Raw genomic sequence first — 14795 nt, 5'->3', positions numbered from 1 at the left:
ATCTACATTATTATTATTATTATATGAGTGATCTTTACATCGAATTATTATACAAATGATATGAATATAATCGCCAATGTAATTCAGAAATATTTGATAATATGTTGAGATATTATAATTATCGAAATGATGAAACTCTTCTCGGATATATCACTGAAGATCGTTTAATATTTGAAAGAAAAATTCATAAGTGGAGAAAATGGCTTTTTCTCAACATTGATTAAAATATGTGAATGTTTACAACCTTTGAAAAATCGAAAAATTGAATTATTAATTGAATACGTTATTGATTCTTTGAAAAATTAATCCGGCATACACTGGTGATTCAATCTCCTGCTTCTTTTATTCGGTAGTGATCATATGCATAACTATTTATGCCATCATCAAGTATATAGCTTTTATCATCAAAACATGACAATGAAACTTTGTTTAGTGAAAAACTCTTGAGGATATGCAAATCACTTCTGATCGTTTTCATGTTATGATACATTTGCTCGTTGTTGAATAATATATTTTTGTAATCCTCATGTTTGATGACTTTTTTAATCACATTTTTCGCAATACCTTTTGCAGTTTTATTGTTGGTGCCATCATCTTTGGTGTATGAATACATTTTACTACGTAAACCAATGAATTACGTTATTGGTTTGCCAGCCGCTTCATCTTTAAACTTACCTATTACCTTTTTATTACTAGCATCATAAAATGGACTATCTGCTGGATAATCATTGTTATCAAATTTATCTTTGTCGTTCCAAAAATCTTTGTAGGAATCTTCTGTTTGAATTTCATACGTTAGAGAATCAGTGTCTGTAAATAATAATTTTGCTCTGTTTCCGTATTTGGATTTGATGTAGTTATAATGAAAATCATATATTAGTGTTTTACTTATATCTAGAATACACATCCCAACATATGCTGGTCTATTTAGGGTTAATGTCTCTTTGATCTTATGAACAGCCACAAGATTCTCGTTGAAAATTTTACTTGAAACATAGGTTGGTTTCGATGTTAATTGAACAAGTTTCTTTTCATCAGTGACTAACCTTACATCAACTCTTTTTCTGAGGTTTTCCATTGTTTTTCCAAATACACTATTATTCATAAGTTTGAAAAAATCTTTTTCAAAACTATTTTTGGCATTAGTTCTTTTAAGAGTGTTGAAATCTATGTATTGTTTCAGCCATGGAGATTGATCAAATTCTAGTACTCTATGAACCTTGGTTATTTTCAAACCTAGATCAAGATAAAAATGCAAATTTCTATAATGTAATACATAGTTCCGTTTTTCAGACAAAGTTGGAATTAATTTATGAACCTGACCAATGGAAATATTATACTTTTCTTTTATCAACCTGCAATAATTCGACAACATATCCTCTCTAACACAAACTTGTTCTGGTGCTAATGGAAAATCATTATGAAGATCATGTAGTGAGGTAGGATAATCCAAATCAACTTCCAATATTAATCCCTTTTTTGATGAGGAATCATACTTAGCTAAGTCAAGTTCATCGATTTTATTTTGAGACATCCATTTAAAACCACCTGTTGGAAGATATTGTGACATAGCCCAACCATATAAATTATTTGCATCAAGATACATGATATAAGAAGATGGTTCTTTTTCATCATACTCTTTCATGTAGGGATTATTTGCTTTTCCATATCGATTAGCAAAGCAATGTAACTGGTACCACCTCTTAGACCTTTTTCAATAAATTGGAACATATCAATATCAGTCATAAGTTCTAATTTGATACCAGTCATTTTTAACATAGCATCCCAACTCAAACCCGGACTTGTGAAATAATGACATGGATCTAACTTATAATATTCCAAACACGTTTTCCTGAAATTTTCAAAAACATCTGCTAATAAAAGTATGTCACTGTTTAAGTAAAGATCATGATATACTCCCATATTTTCTATTTTAAAGGTTTTCCAAACTTTTTTTGCATGGTCATAATCTTCATCTGAAATATGCTCATTATTCAATTGACAATAAAACTCTTCTTTTGATGGTAATTCAGTCATTTCAAACTTATCAAAGCTATCCATGTAATCATATGGGTATACACCTTTCTTCGTCATCAAATTGAAATATTTATCCTTTTTGAAAAATTCTCTCGTGTATTTCAAAGCATCTCTTGGAAGATTGTTAACAAGATTAGCAAGTGATTGGCTCATAAACTGAAAACTGTCAATAAATACCAAACTATTTCCCAACATAACAGCCATATATTTTTCCATGTTATTTGGAATGGCATTGACATTCATTTGACACTCCTCACCTTTTCCATTCACATATGTATGTTTTTTAACAATTTCACCAATCTGCTGCATTATAAAATGACTATCGTATCCTCTCAGATTATGAAAAACCACAGGTATCTTGCCAGTGAGTTTAAATGACAAATTGCAATCTTGATGTGCTGCACCTCTAAACAAACCTGTAATATGACAATGGTCCCTGACTCTTATATCTTTGTCATTATACGATATACCACAAATATGACACTTATCAGCTTTTTGAAACTCTTCTTCATCAACATTAGTCATTTTCAGTGGCTTGTTGAATTCAAATTTTATTATGTTTTTACAGTACCTTACTTCTTCTAGCATTTTTTCCATAAATTTAAACACCACATTTTCTCCCCGATAAAATTGCACTGGTTTGGTATACTTATCATCATAACAACAAACAACTTTATACCCATATCCACAATCTGTATGCTTTTGATAAGCATCTGTAAAAGATTTATCATTATTCTGTTGGCAACCATGTATCCGTTCTGTTAGAGCTTCAAAGTCAGCATATATTACAAATGGAGCAGGTAATTGCTTTTGGTAATGGTTATATTGTAAAATGTTGTTACCTTTACTTGGCATTTTAATAGCTTGTGTACCATTTATTACAATACAGTTTTTCTTGTGGACATCAAACACATCTTTTGTGCTAAAACATTGCAAACAATGCATGCAAAAATGTTTCTTATTTTTATGCTTGGTTTGGTTAAACATAAATCTATTAAAATCTTTGATGTACACAAAATGTTTATTCTCATTTTCAGATATAAGCAATAATTCCATATGATCTTCAAACTTTTCTTTTGATATATAAAGTGGATATGGTTGTTTATTCTCATAACCGAAAACATTGATATTGATTTTATTTTGTAATTCAATTTTATTTATCTGTTTGATGGAAACAGGAAATACAACTCCATCATAATTGAATTCACTAACATATTTTCGGTCAGATTTTTTAATACGCTGCGGGTCTTTATCCATTGGACAAAGATGTCTCACATGGCACCATCTAAAACATTCATTGTCTTTATTCTGCAGATTGATTAATCCTTTCTTATTTTGTAATTCAATTGGCAGTTTAAGATACGATGAACCCTTCATTGGTTTATATCGTACAATATTCAGATAATGATTGTCGATTGATTTTATGATCCATCCTGAACCCTCTGATATCCATTGAGCTATCCTATTCAAGATTTGTTCTGCAGTCAATTTTAGTGCTTCAGCAATTTCTGTTTGGTTGATGATCGTTTGAGCCCTACTGTTAAAATATGCCGTCTTGGATATAATTATATCACCTGTTGTTTTTTCAAACGTCACTTTCAGAGTTTCAATAAACTTCAAACCTTTCATGGATTCTAATATGTTTTTGATATAAAATCCTAGTTTTTGTCTTGTTTTTTGCAATTGAACTAATGGATCTTTATCATCGATTACTGTTACCTCATATGATTCAGTATAACCTTTTAAAGCTTTATTCACTTGCTTTATTTTAGTGCGGGGAGGTGGAATTGGTGTAATAATATTTTCCTCATATTCTTTAATCATTTGCTTGACATTTTTACGTGGTGCTGGAATAGGTCGCTTCATACTTTTTTTACGTTCTCGGGGCTGGAACTGGTTTGTTTCGTTCGATTAATTGCTTATTCACATCTATTAATTGCTTCACTTGTTTTGTTAATGCACCAACATTCTCACTTTGCTTAGAAATGATTTCTAATAATTCAGATTTTGATAATTTTTCCATATATATAGGATTAGATTTTTTTTCTGGAATTTTCTCCATATTATATAAAAACGGTTTCTTTTTAAGCCTTAATTATTTATCCCATCATCAACAAACATATATCCATCCTTATTGGTTACATCGGATTCATCATTCTTATCATCTTCAAACATATATTCATCCTTATTGATTACATTGCATTTGATTTTATTCCGGTCTAATTTTTCCAATTCTAAAACTTTACCATTTGATAATATTTTTATGTTGATGAAATGCACTCCATACCATCCTAATCCTCTACTACAATCCAAAACATCATCACATAGATAATTAAATTCAAACTTTTATTCAATTGTTTTTTCAGATTCTTAATATCAGCTTCAAAACTTTTAGTGGTTTTATACAAACAACCATAATTATTAAAATATCTTCTACCAACTTCATTTAAAATTTTATCATTAGTTATGCGAAATCTGTGGTAAAAAGTAATTGATCCATGATTTTTTATTATTTTAAACATAGAATCATAAATTTCTTCCAATTTCAATTCTTGTAAATATTTTTTTAAGTATTTAATGTTAATTCTCAATGCCATAGAAGTTTTATTACCAGCAAATAAATCTTCATAACTTCCAATAATAGAAATTTTCTCCATATTATATATAAGCGGTTTTTCTTTAAGCCTTTTTGGATTTGACCTTGGGAAATTATTTGCGCAATTAAAAGCGGTGGCTCCATCCTCGCTTCGCTCCTCTTCCCACCAACGCCACCGCGGAGTTTTTAACGCTTCTCCATCCCCTGCTCGCGCTTACGTGCTGCGCTGCCGAGAAGCTAAACTCCTGGCTTCGCCTGAGCCATAAAAACCAAATAAAAGACCAAGCGTAGAAATGACTAATGATTTCATATGATGATTATTTTAAACGCACTTTTGTGGATATTTTAATATAGAATTCCAAAAGGTTTTCTTTTGAAAATGCCTTGAGGATATTTCGACTTGGAAAAATAATTGATTCTATTTTTTTAAAAAATATCAGCGCAAAAAAAATTAACCATATTTAGGAAAAAAGGCGCTGATCCCCTCATATCCCATACTACTAAAGCTTTATCTGGACTTTTAAAGACGGGTTTTGCAAAGTTCGGTAATATCGGAGCTCCGCGCACGCGTGTAGCCCCATAGCTAAGAGAATTTGGCAAACTCATGAATGCTTATGGTTAAGACGTCGCTGTCCGGCCGGCCGTATGTCCCCCCCTCCATGTGAGCCATTGTGAAACGCCACACTCAAGTGAACCCTGCATCGGCGGGAAGTTGTGTGGCCACCTGCTTTTTAGAAAAAACAAACGGAAAATTTTAAACAAAAGCTTTAAATTCATGTACTTGTTGAATATGTGGACAAACGTGGAAAGAAGAGAAGGAGAAAGAGAAAGAAAACGAAAACGGAAGCGATGAATAAGCAAAGTTTAACGTGTAAGACAGTAACTGACAATGCCAGCCGTAAAGATAGAGTGCTTTGCCGCTTCAATCGGTTCGGTGCACCTTGTATAAGCGGAGATAGTAAGTTACGTTTCTATTTTTCTCTCTCTGTTTGTGAGCGGGCGGCATCCTAAAAGTCCTACAATCTGACTGAGTCCGGGAGCGGCAGAATTTTCCCTCACGGTCACGGTAACAACACGCGGGATATCTCGAAGTGAAATCATTTTACTCCAATTCGCCGCGACGAAACGTTGAATTTTTTTCTCTTGAAGTGAAACGTTTCGCTCACTAAACGTTTTAAAACGAACGAAAACCTCATAAATGGAATAACAGGATTTGTTGTTCTCCAAAGAGTCTATTATTCATTTGATTTTGTTGAAAAAAAAACTTTGCTGATTTGCTGTTTTGCAATTTTTCTTGTAGTATTGACACGTCATTTGACTTAAGCTTTATAATATTGCTAACTGCAGAGCAGTCTTTAATTGAGCTTAGTTTTACGGTCCATGTTCATTATGTCCCTTGGAGTGTTATTTTCTGATTTCGTCCCCTTTAACTAGCTTCATTTAAGAAAATTTGATTCTTTGCTTAAACACTCAAATAAACGCCTCGCAACACAGTGTATAAACTCTAACAAATTTTTGTTGCATACATTTTTCTAATTTTAGTATTGATTTGTGATAATCTTGACAGAGAAAAAACCTACTGACACTTAAAATAATAAGTTATAAAGGTAGAGAGTTACGATGTGTGAATATTTTCACTAAAAGCCTTTTTAACAACTTTCGTCGCAAGCGAATGTGAAAATTTGAAGCAAGTGGCATTTCATTTTCATCAAAACAAAGCTTACGCGGAACATTTATTCACTTGATTGTGTGAATTTTCCAAAGATAGTTGTTTAGTTTATTTCTGTACTGCTTGCCATGAAAGATCACAGTTTTTCCATTTATTACTGCAGGATATGTTTAAAGTCTATTTTATCGTTAGTCTAGCCTTTCTCTCTGGGGTTTATACTCACTCTTTCTTGATAACCAAAATTTAACTAGAGAGTGACAGTGCGACGTAGCGCGCGTCGACTGTTCGCAGAACCATTCGCCTAGATCGTCCTAAAAACTAGAAAAAAAACTATCGAAACTCGACAAATAGCCGATCACGTCCTGAATGTTTACAATGTACACAATGCTTTGATATTTTTTAGACACCCAGCTCCACATAATCATGTAGCTTAGAACGTCACATCCATCGAAATGGTTGTTTTGTATTTAAGAGGATACCTTGCTCTCCTGTATAACAGTTCACGTTACAATTGTTATCGTTGCTAAATAGTTTGCTGCCTATGCACTAAAAATATAGTAAGTCCAGAAAGGATGAGGAGTTTGTAAGGTTATTACGTTCAAACGGAAACCATAAGCAAAAATGCTTTTAAAAAGTAATTTTGGAACTCCGCTCTTAGGCAGTTGGGTAAATCATATATATTATATGTCAGCACAAAGTTGTTTTTATCGTTTAATAGAGGGCTTATAAGTACTAAAAGCTACTTACGTTGTTCAGATTGAAAGGTTGCTTAGGAAGTAAAGAGGTGCTGCTAATGAAGAAATAGTGGCTCCAAATATGAAAAGTTGCAACTCGTGGGCAGCCTTACTCCCCCCCCCCCCCTCCCCAACCCCTCCTCTCCCCCAGGCTCAGGGGTAAATAGGTAACGATAGAATCAAAGAACGTGTTATTAGGCATAAACTCTTACATCCTTTCAGTTATCGCAGGAACGCATTTCATAGAGTGAATCAACGACGTTACATTTCTGCACAAAAGAATATTTCCAAAATTCTTACGCCACTCATGAGAACAGGAAGGTCCGCAATCTAAAATGCAACAATAATTATAAAAAATGAAAACACAAACATAAATGATTTGAACACAGGGGTATCAGCCATTTCATAGTTTCAATAGTCTGGGTGCATGCAGTGCGTTAGTGTAGACAGTATAGTGAGGACCCAGCAACAGCTGCTGGAGTTACTCTGTCTTTCATTTAAAAGGCTATTTGTTAGCCACCTATCTTCATAAAGGATAACTAATCCGGTTCTGATACTCTCCAGTGTTGCTGGGAAGTAACCAACGTTTCTATAACCTGAGAAGATGGCATCTTCATTTCCATAAACATTTGGTTGGTAATTTTTTAGTTCCTAACTGTAAAGACACAAATATTAAGCTGATCAGCTTTGATCGTCTAATTTTATTCTATTTGCATTTTCTTTGATTTAATAGCCCTATTTTATTTTATTTTATTTTATTTTATTTATTCACCACGACATACAATCATAGAAAGTTACAGTGAATAATAAACTAGGATCTTGCATAAGCTTAGAGTGAATAATAATAGTAAAAAAAAAGTAAGAAGTGGCGAGGAGACCTCAAGAAACCCCCGGGCGTATACTGAGAGGTCTCCTCGGAGATATGTTGGGAATGTAAGACTAGTAAAGACATTGTATTTAGATTTTTTAACATACGGTGATAAGACTATAAAGACATAACAGAGTCGGACGTTTCATACAATTAACTGAGGAAATCAAGAAGCTTTCTTTTGAAGGTGGATAGACTAGGGGAAGACGTAATTGATAATGGCAAAGCATTCCATATTTTTGGCCCTCTAAAGAGTATAGTATTGTATAGTATTGGTTCACTTTATCACTACATTTTTACACTACCTTCTAAATACATATAAAATGTGTTTTTATTTCATCACCAAATCAATTACTTTGCTTAAATTGCTTAAATAACTGTGAGGGTTTATCTTCTATTTAACAATTAGTTTGTGTTAAAAATACACCTCTTACCATTAAAAACGACCGAGAACTCTCTTTTGTCGAAACCAAACCTGCTTGTGGCAATGCAGGTGTAATTTCCTTCCTCGTGTACTCGAGTACTAGCTGTTCTTGTTGTATTTACCAATACTGTCGAGTTCCGCATCAATGCTGTGTATATGAGAGGGGTTCCTGAAAATGAGCATGAAAAGCTGTACCCTGGTAATGCTTGCACCACAGAACCAACTGGTGATGTTATCCTTGGTGGATGCATAACTGATGAAATACGACAGCAATAAAGTTTTAAAAAATCTATTTTGCCATCTTTCTAACTGCCAACATTCCCACACACTGATTGGCTCGTAGCTATTTTCTAGAAAAGTACGGACAACAAAAATGACGTCGGGTGTAACGCGAGTGTTTCTCTATAGAAAATAAAGCCAATCAGCGCTAGTTTTCTATGGTTTAAACTCCTGTAGATCATAAAATGACGTTCATTTTAGCTAAAGATAAGAGTGAGGCTGTTTTTAACAGGATATATTGTTGCTATGGGAATCTGTTAAGTCGCAAAAATGATCATAACTTAACTTGTTTATGGATGTTTAAGCATTTGCTTGATACCATTATTGTAGTATCTACTGATTTAGAGTGGTAGTAATTATAGATCAAATTATACTCAACTGAAGAAAAGTGCTGGACGCTTTTGTGAGCCACCTTAAGGACTGTAATTTTTCGGTACAAATTTGTTTAAAATTGTATGGAATTTAGGTTTTGATTAAGGGTTTTCTTTATTTATTGTATCAAGCTAATCAGGTCATTTACGTACCGAAAGAAGCAAACTTGAGCCAAAATCCCCGTCGTTGCACACTTCTATCTGAATGAAATGAAATCAGCAGATAGTGACCTGTTGCAATAATGCTTTCCCCAGTCTTCTGACCGCAAAACTTGCCAAATGTTTGGTGGTTATCATTAGCAATCGTCAAATAGTCAAATCTGTGGAGATAAAAATACAAGTTGTGAGTTGATAACAAAATTGTAACACAACAGACGCGTTTATAACGTAATGCGTGAGAAACATCACCGAAATACTTGCCTGTTTAACATTGTGCCAAAAATAACGCATAACTTGCGTTAAAAGATTCAGGCCCTTTTTAAAACAACCTTCAGTTAATTATCCTTTGTTTTCCAGATAATATAATTTCAGATTCAGACAGTTTGATATGCTATCGAGAGGACGTCATTCTCGTTTATCGTCATTCTCATTCATTTTCTTTGCTTGCTTTGTTCGAGAGCTATGGGTACCGCAGACTGATCAGCTGACCATAGATGTCTTTGCTCCATCCAGAAATTGTATTCTAGAATTTAATCCCAACGATGCAGTTACCGAAATTTTCCAATTCTGGATAAGAGAACTACAAATTACATTTGTCCACACCTTTAGCACAAAATATATATGAAAGAAACGTGATCATGTCTTGTCAACTTACATTAGTACCAAAGACTTCACTTACCTGCACGATGATGCGTTTTCCACGTCAAAATAACGAAAGTAAATTTTCACTGCCCTTTCGTGTGGTATATGAACCCAATAATTACAGTCCATGTCATTTGGATACCCTGTGGGATATCCTGGACTTATCAGCTTTACGTTAGCTAACACCGAGCCACATCCTATTGAAGCAAACGTTTCCAAATTATATTTGCATCTCAGTATTGTACTGTGCAATTTGTTTCGTTTAACTGCGAAATAGGATATATTCTGAATCTTGGTAAATTTGGTCTATTCCTTCTCATAGAATTCAAAGTACCTCCTTACCTGCCGTAGGTTTACATGTACATGTTGGCTCTTAATCAGAAAATGCTTTTGACATTTGATGTCTTTTTGAGAGTTATTGAAGGAGCCACCTGGGACTAACCCGATCTTTGAACTATCCTTTGCCAATTTTCTAGCCTTCACTGATATTCCACCGCGGTCAATCAGTTTGGTCACGCAGTTTTTGAAATGAACGGACTCAAAGTGTGAAGGCCGTACAGAGACTAAGTAAGAACTACTCACTGCAAGTCACTCAGACCCTTAACTTCCCTTGGTTCTGAGTGAAGCAAGTCAGGAAATGATAGCCCAACAGAAAACATCTACGAAATCAGAGCGTAACAAATGCATGAAACAATCTGACGGGTTTTTTTTTTTATTTCAAAAAGTAGACCCAGCCCACGTCCATTAGATTTGGTTTGAATTCCTTAACCAAATATTAACCCTGCCACCTGGTGCTGCCTGCTTGCTCTTGGTCGAACAGTTCTTGGTGCGCGAATAGCTAAGTCAAACTTTTTACTAAGTCACTTATTTTCCCTTTTAACTAGTGATCCGGCTCCAATACTGAACAATTCGGAAAGTGAATTGAGGCTAAAGAACTATGAAAAATGTTTAGTTACCTTGTTTGGCAAAGGCGCCATCTTCAATCCACATTAGTAATGTGAAAAGAAGAAAGATTGTCTTCATGATGCCGCAGAGTTTTCAGCGAGTTAGAAGAACTTCAGCTCTACACCTTTAATGAGCATCCATTGCCCTGCAGATAGTATTAGAGAATAAGGTTAATAATGTGAAACAGAGCCGCAAGGTTTAAATATTATAAAACCTTAAACGACCCCTAGGAATTTTCTGCTCCACCATTCCACAAACCTTCATAACGGGAACATATGGTGGAAAATTTCTTTCCCGACTGAAGTTTTAACGCTGCACTTTCATAAATTTTAACGGAGCCACGGCATACTTTCAGACACGCTTTTTATAGAATGGAGAAACGTTTTTTGAAAACCACTCGCAAATTAATGCAACTTGGACTGAAAAGCGAGGTACATACATTGTCAACCAAATCTTATTGCAGTTTGCACAAAAAGATCAACTCCTTGTTTTAACTGAAAGAACACTGATCGTATTCCTGCAATATATCGCCTCAAAATTGTGAAACAAAGTAAACACAAATTTTCCTCGTCCAATCAGAACTGGCCTATATTACCTTCGCATTGGTCTGTTTCGGTCTATTCATGGATCTCTTTAGAAAAAAATAGATTAGAACGCGAAGAAGTAACAATTTTGCTTTGTGGTAATTCTGTCCTGGGGAGAGGCTTGGTCAGAAAGGATAACGGTTTGATCCCCCGGATGGAGCTTCCCTGTTTGAAATTTTATTGAGAGCCACCAGGAATTCTGGTCAAAATTTTAACATATTTAGTCCTTAAAGTGGGAATGGTTCGTATTGTTTTTTAACTGTGAATATCATGCTTTTCTTAAGCTGAAAATCCCCAAAGATCCACGTTTATCCCTTACAAGAATCAACGTAGATGTATGCATCAGAAGGAAGAATGGTCGTATGTCGAATTAACTTTAACTTGGAAACAAAATAAAAATAGATTGAAAAAGAAACTGATGAAAATAACTGAATTCGCCATTTAAACAGAACTCAGATTACAACTTTTTCTTTCCTTTAAATTAACAACTAAGTTGCTATTTACTCCGCCGATCGTTCACGAATCTAAAACCGACAAGATGTATGTTTATGAAAGAATAGAATCTCATTTTTGATTACGTGAATTATATATTTGTCCCTTGGTGAAGTGCTCCGAGTGAGTTAAAACAATTTACGCTTATTTTAGCAAACCCCTTCGCCAAAAAATCGACCACTAGCTGGTTCGGCACAATGAACCAGTACTGAATGCCAGATAATAAGAACCAGACCGCATCGAAAAGTATTGATTTCAAATCTGATCTTAAGTTAAATTGAAAAAAACCAAGTGGCCCTATAAACCTCTCGGCCGGAACCATTCCCGCAATATGACTATAATTTAGATGAAAATGTTTTGAGGCACTCACATCTGTATATACCAGGAACACTTATCTTCAGCTTCATTACGTTAGAGAATGGGTGGAACGAAAGATTTCTTACTTCTTTTCCTTATAGTTTCCATACGAAAATAACAGCTTTTGATGTGTTGGGGAGCAGATGAAGTAGCTTTGAATGCGATTTTTTATTTTAAGTAGACATTGAAGAAGAAATAATTGAGTTACACCACAGGTTACGCTCCTACATTATAGCGTATTCACAAATCCCCAGCGGCATGGCCTCTGCGTCTATTTTTCGTCAGCTGCGTGTGGAGATTTTAACAAGGGTAAAGCCATCACCTCTTTCAACAACCACGCCGAGTTTTGACGAAGTTACTCCAGCAGAAATTACAGTGACTAATTAGCGTTGAACCGACAGACATTACAGCGACTAATTAGCGCCGAACCGACAAATAACACATACAGCTGGTGGTCATTTGATAGGCTGAACACCTTGTAAATCCAGCGAAATTATCAAGTCTCATTTGAAGACTGCACAAAACGGTAGCCATACACGAAATTATACACTAAAATATTAGGCCAGATGGAAGCAAGCAGTACAATGATGTAACTAGGTCAAGAACAAGTTTCTTCCCTGTTTTTCTGAACACAACATTTGTTTCCACTCAGTCTCGAACGGGTTAAAGAGTTCAACGTCATCAAAGGTTGCGTTTGAGAGTATGCTATTTTGGAAGTTAAATATATTGCGACCATAACGTTTCAAAAGCCGCCATTTTGTCTCTTCTCCTCCATGTTTGATCTCATTTTAAGTAGAGTTTCCACAGGCTCTCGAAAGCTTAGCTGAATACTTGTCATGTCCTTGTCAAATTGTCGACGGGTATTGTGTACAATTCATAGCCTTTAAGCCAATTCTGCACATTAAACACTTTCCCTTGAAAATATAACATCGATAAATACATTTACGCGCAGGGAGGATTGCAACCGTTAGATCAAGGAAAAATGTCAGGGAAACATGAAATAATTGCGGCACAGCAGGATATTAAAACTCGGGAAATTCGAAAATGCCTGGAGAGGCCCATGTATATTTTACGGCCTTTTCGAGTGGAAGCAAAGCGCTGGTCATGTTCTGTGTATGTAACAGTGGAGCGGACGTTATTTCCTGGCGCGCTACTTGCCTTCAAATTTTATTGGTAAAGACTGTGTTAGAGCGAAAAGTCAAATACGATTTTTTACGAGCCTGACAGGGGTCCTGACTGGCAGGAAAGACAAACGAGACATTTTTTACCCAGCTAGAACCAGTGTTTTATTAAAAAAATCTTAGAAAACTAGATATTTAGAAACGTTCCAGCCTGTTAACCTTCTAATGTATTCAGTTCCCAGCCAGCTCTATTCCAACATGCAGAGCGGGTTTTCAGTCGAGGGGCCCCTCAGCTACTCCTGATGGGTTGGTTGGGTATACCTTATCTGCCTAATTGTACAATGCTTCCGTCCAGGGGGGGCTCCAGGCTCCTTTAGTCCTTCCTATTAGACACTGGCTTATTATGATCTATCATGACATTTAAAATCATCCTTTTAAATAGGGAATGTCATCTATCGGCAGAAGATGAAGCGGATACAGTATCACGGTGTAAAATGCTCACATCAGCAACAAGAGAGAAGGGTCACCGAGAAGGTGAATAAAAATACAAAAAATTAGCATAGACAAAAAAAAAAAGATTACGACAGTAATCTGGAAACGGGAAACTGCAAAATGCAACGATCTGTAGTCGTTGATCACTTAGATTGAAGTCTGTGGTTGTACCTAAATTTGTTGTTGTTGTTGTAGTCGTCAATATATACTGTTTTTAGTTATGAACCGTGTTCCAGAGATCTACCTGTCATTTGCAAAAATTCCGACTTTGAACATTTGTTCAAAACCTGGAAAGTATGCACCACTGAACTCAAGTACTTTTGGCTGGTTCTGAAGCATGCTGTTTCAGCTTCATTCAACCAATAATTAGCACATGAAATGTTCCAACGGTCGTTTCAAAGTCACCGGGAGATACAGTGATCCGCGATACATTGTGCGGTTTGGATTTCAAGGCAGCTAGTGATGAAGATCAAAACCCTGTCATGTTAGAACTTTGTTCAACAAATAAACCACGAAAACGTATCGTAAGCGGAAATTCAACATGTTGTGGCGGATTATCGGGATTTTGAGAGTGTTCGATCAAAGAAATTTACTTGATGGCACAACAAATTGAAACTCGAAACGGCTGTTTCCGTTGCAATCGAGCGTTCGTTTGCAGTAAACCCACGTGTGGCATATGCATTTCAACCGATTCAACCGCAAATTTTGTCTAAATGGAAACGACGCCGTGTCTTCAAGGCAAAAACAGTGAATATTTCTACGGTTTATTTTAGAAAACGAATGCTGGGTACAAAGAAGAATTTCGGAGCACCGATTTTCTTGTGCACAGCGAAAACCTAATTAATACTAAAACTTTTCGAAAATGCGTCCTTAAATTTCTCCCTGTTCAAATAGAAACGAAAACGATGAGCCCAAAAATTCAGTCCTCGATCAGTAAATTCCTCGGCTCCTTTGATGCACCATGATCCGAGTGATCTTGGATCATTGATCCTGATCTGGATCGTCCCGAAGAAACGCACCCTTAA

At 35.3% G+C, this 14795-nt stretch overlaps 2 protein-coding genes across 2 annotated transcripts in view; both read right to left on the bottom strand.

Moving 5' to 3' along the window:
• The window catches only part of LOC146484077 (uncharacterized), a 53867-nt gene extending 45299 nt beyond the window's left edge, over positions 1-8568 (bottom strand). The window contains exons 1-2 of the mRNA XM_085105380.1: positions 8339-8568; positions 7249-7366 (exon numbers count right to left, since the gene is read on the bottom strand). Coding sequence (XP_084961506.1) covers positions 7249-7366; positions 8339-8471 — 251 coding nt within the window. The 5' untranslated portion in view covers positions 8472-8568. The remainder of the gene's footprint in view (positions 1-7248; positions 7367-8338) is intronic.
• A 555-nt stretch (positions 8569-9123) lies between these two features.
• LOC146484076 (CUB and peptidase domain-containing protein 2-like) lies at positions 9124-11291 on the bottom strand. Its single transcript, XM_085105518.1, has 4 exons — positions 11164-11291; positions 10736-10869; positions 9817-9976; positions 9124-9298 (listed from the first exon to the last, which is right to left on the bottom strand). The coding sequence occupies exons 2-4, from the start codon at positions 10800-10802 to the stop codon at positions 9124-9126; spliced, it is 402 nt and encodes a 133-aa protein (XP_084961644.1). The 5' UTR covers positions 10803-10869; positions 11164-11291.
• Positions 11292-14795: the final 3504 nt, after the last annotated feature.

Source organism: Pavona decussata, unplaced genomic scaffold (genome assembly GCF_977016875.1).
Source record: "Pavona decussata unplaced genomic scaffold, jaPavDecu1.1 SCAFFOLD_37, whole genome shotgun sequence".
Classification (NCBI taxonomy): Eukaryota; Metazoa; Cnidaria; class Anthozoa; order Scleractinia; family Agariciidae; genus Pavona; species Pavona decussata.
This window is presented reverse-complemented; position numbering and strand designations above follow the sequence as displayed.

Coding starts and splice junctions, on each gene's coding strand:
- LOC146484076 (XM_085105518.1), bottom strand. CDS start 10,802: ATGAAGACAATCTTTCTTCTTTTCACATTACTAATGTGGATTGAAGAT. Junction 9,977..10,735: donor TGGCGCCTTTGCCAAACAAG/GTAACTAAACAT, acceptor TTGCTTCAATAG/GATGTGGCTCGGTGTTAGCT. Junction 9,299..9,816: donor GAAAACGCATCATCGTGCAG/GTAAGTGAAGTC, acceptor TTATCTCCACAG/ATTTGACTATTTGACGATTG.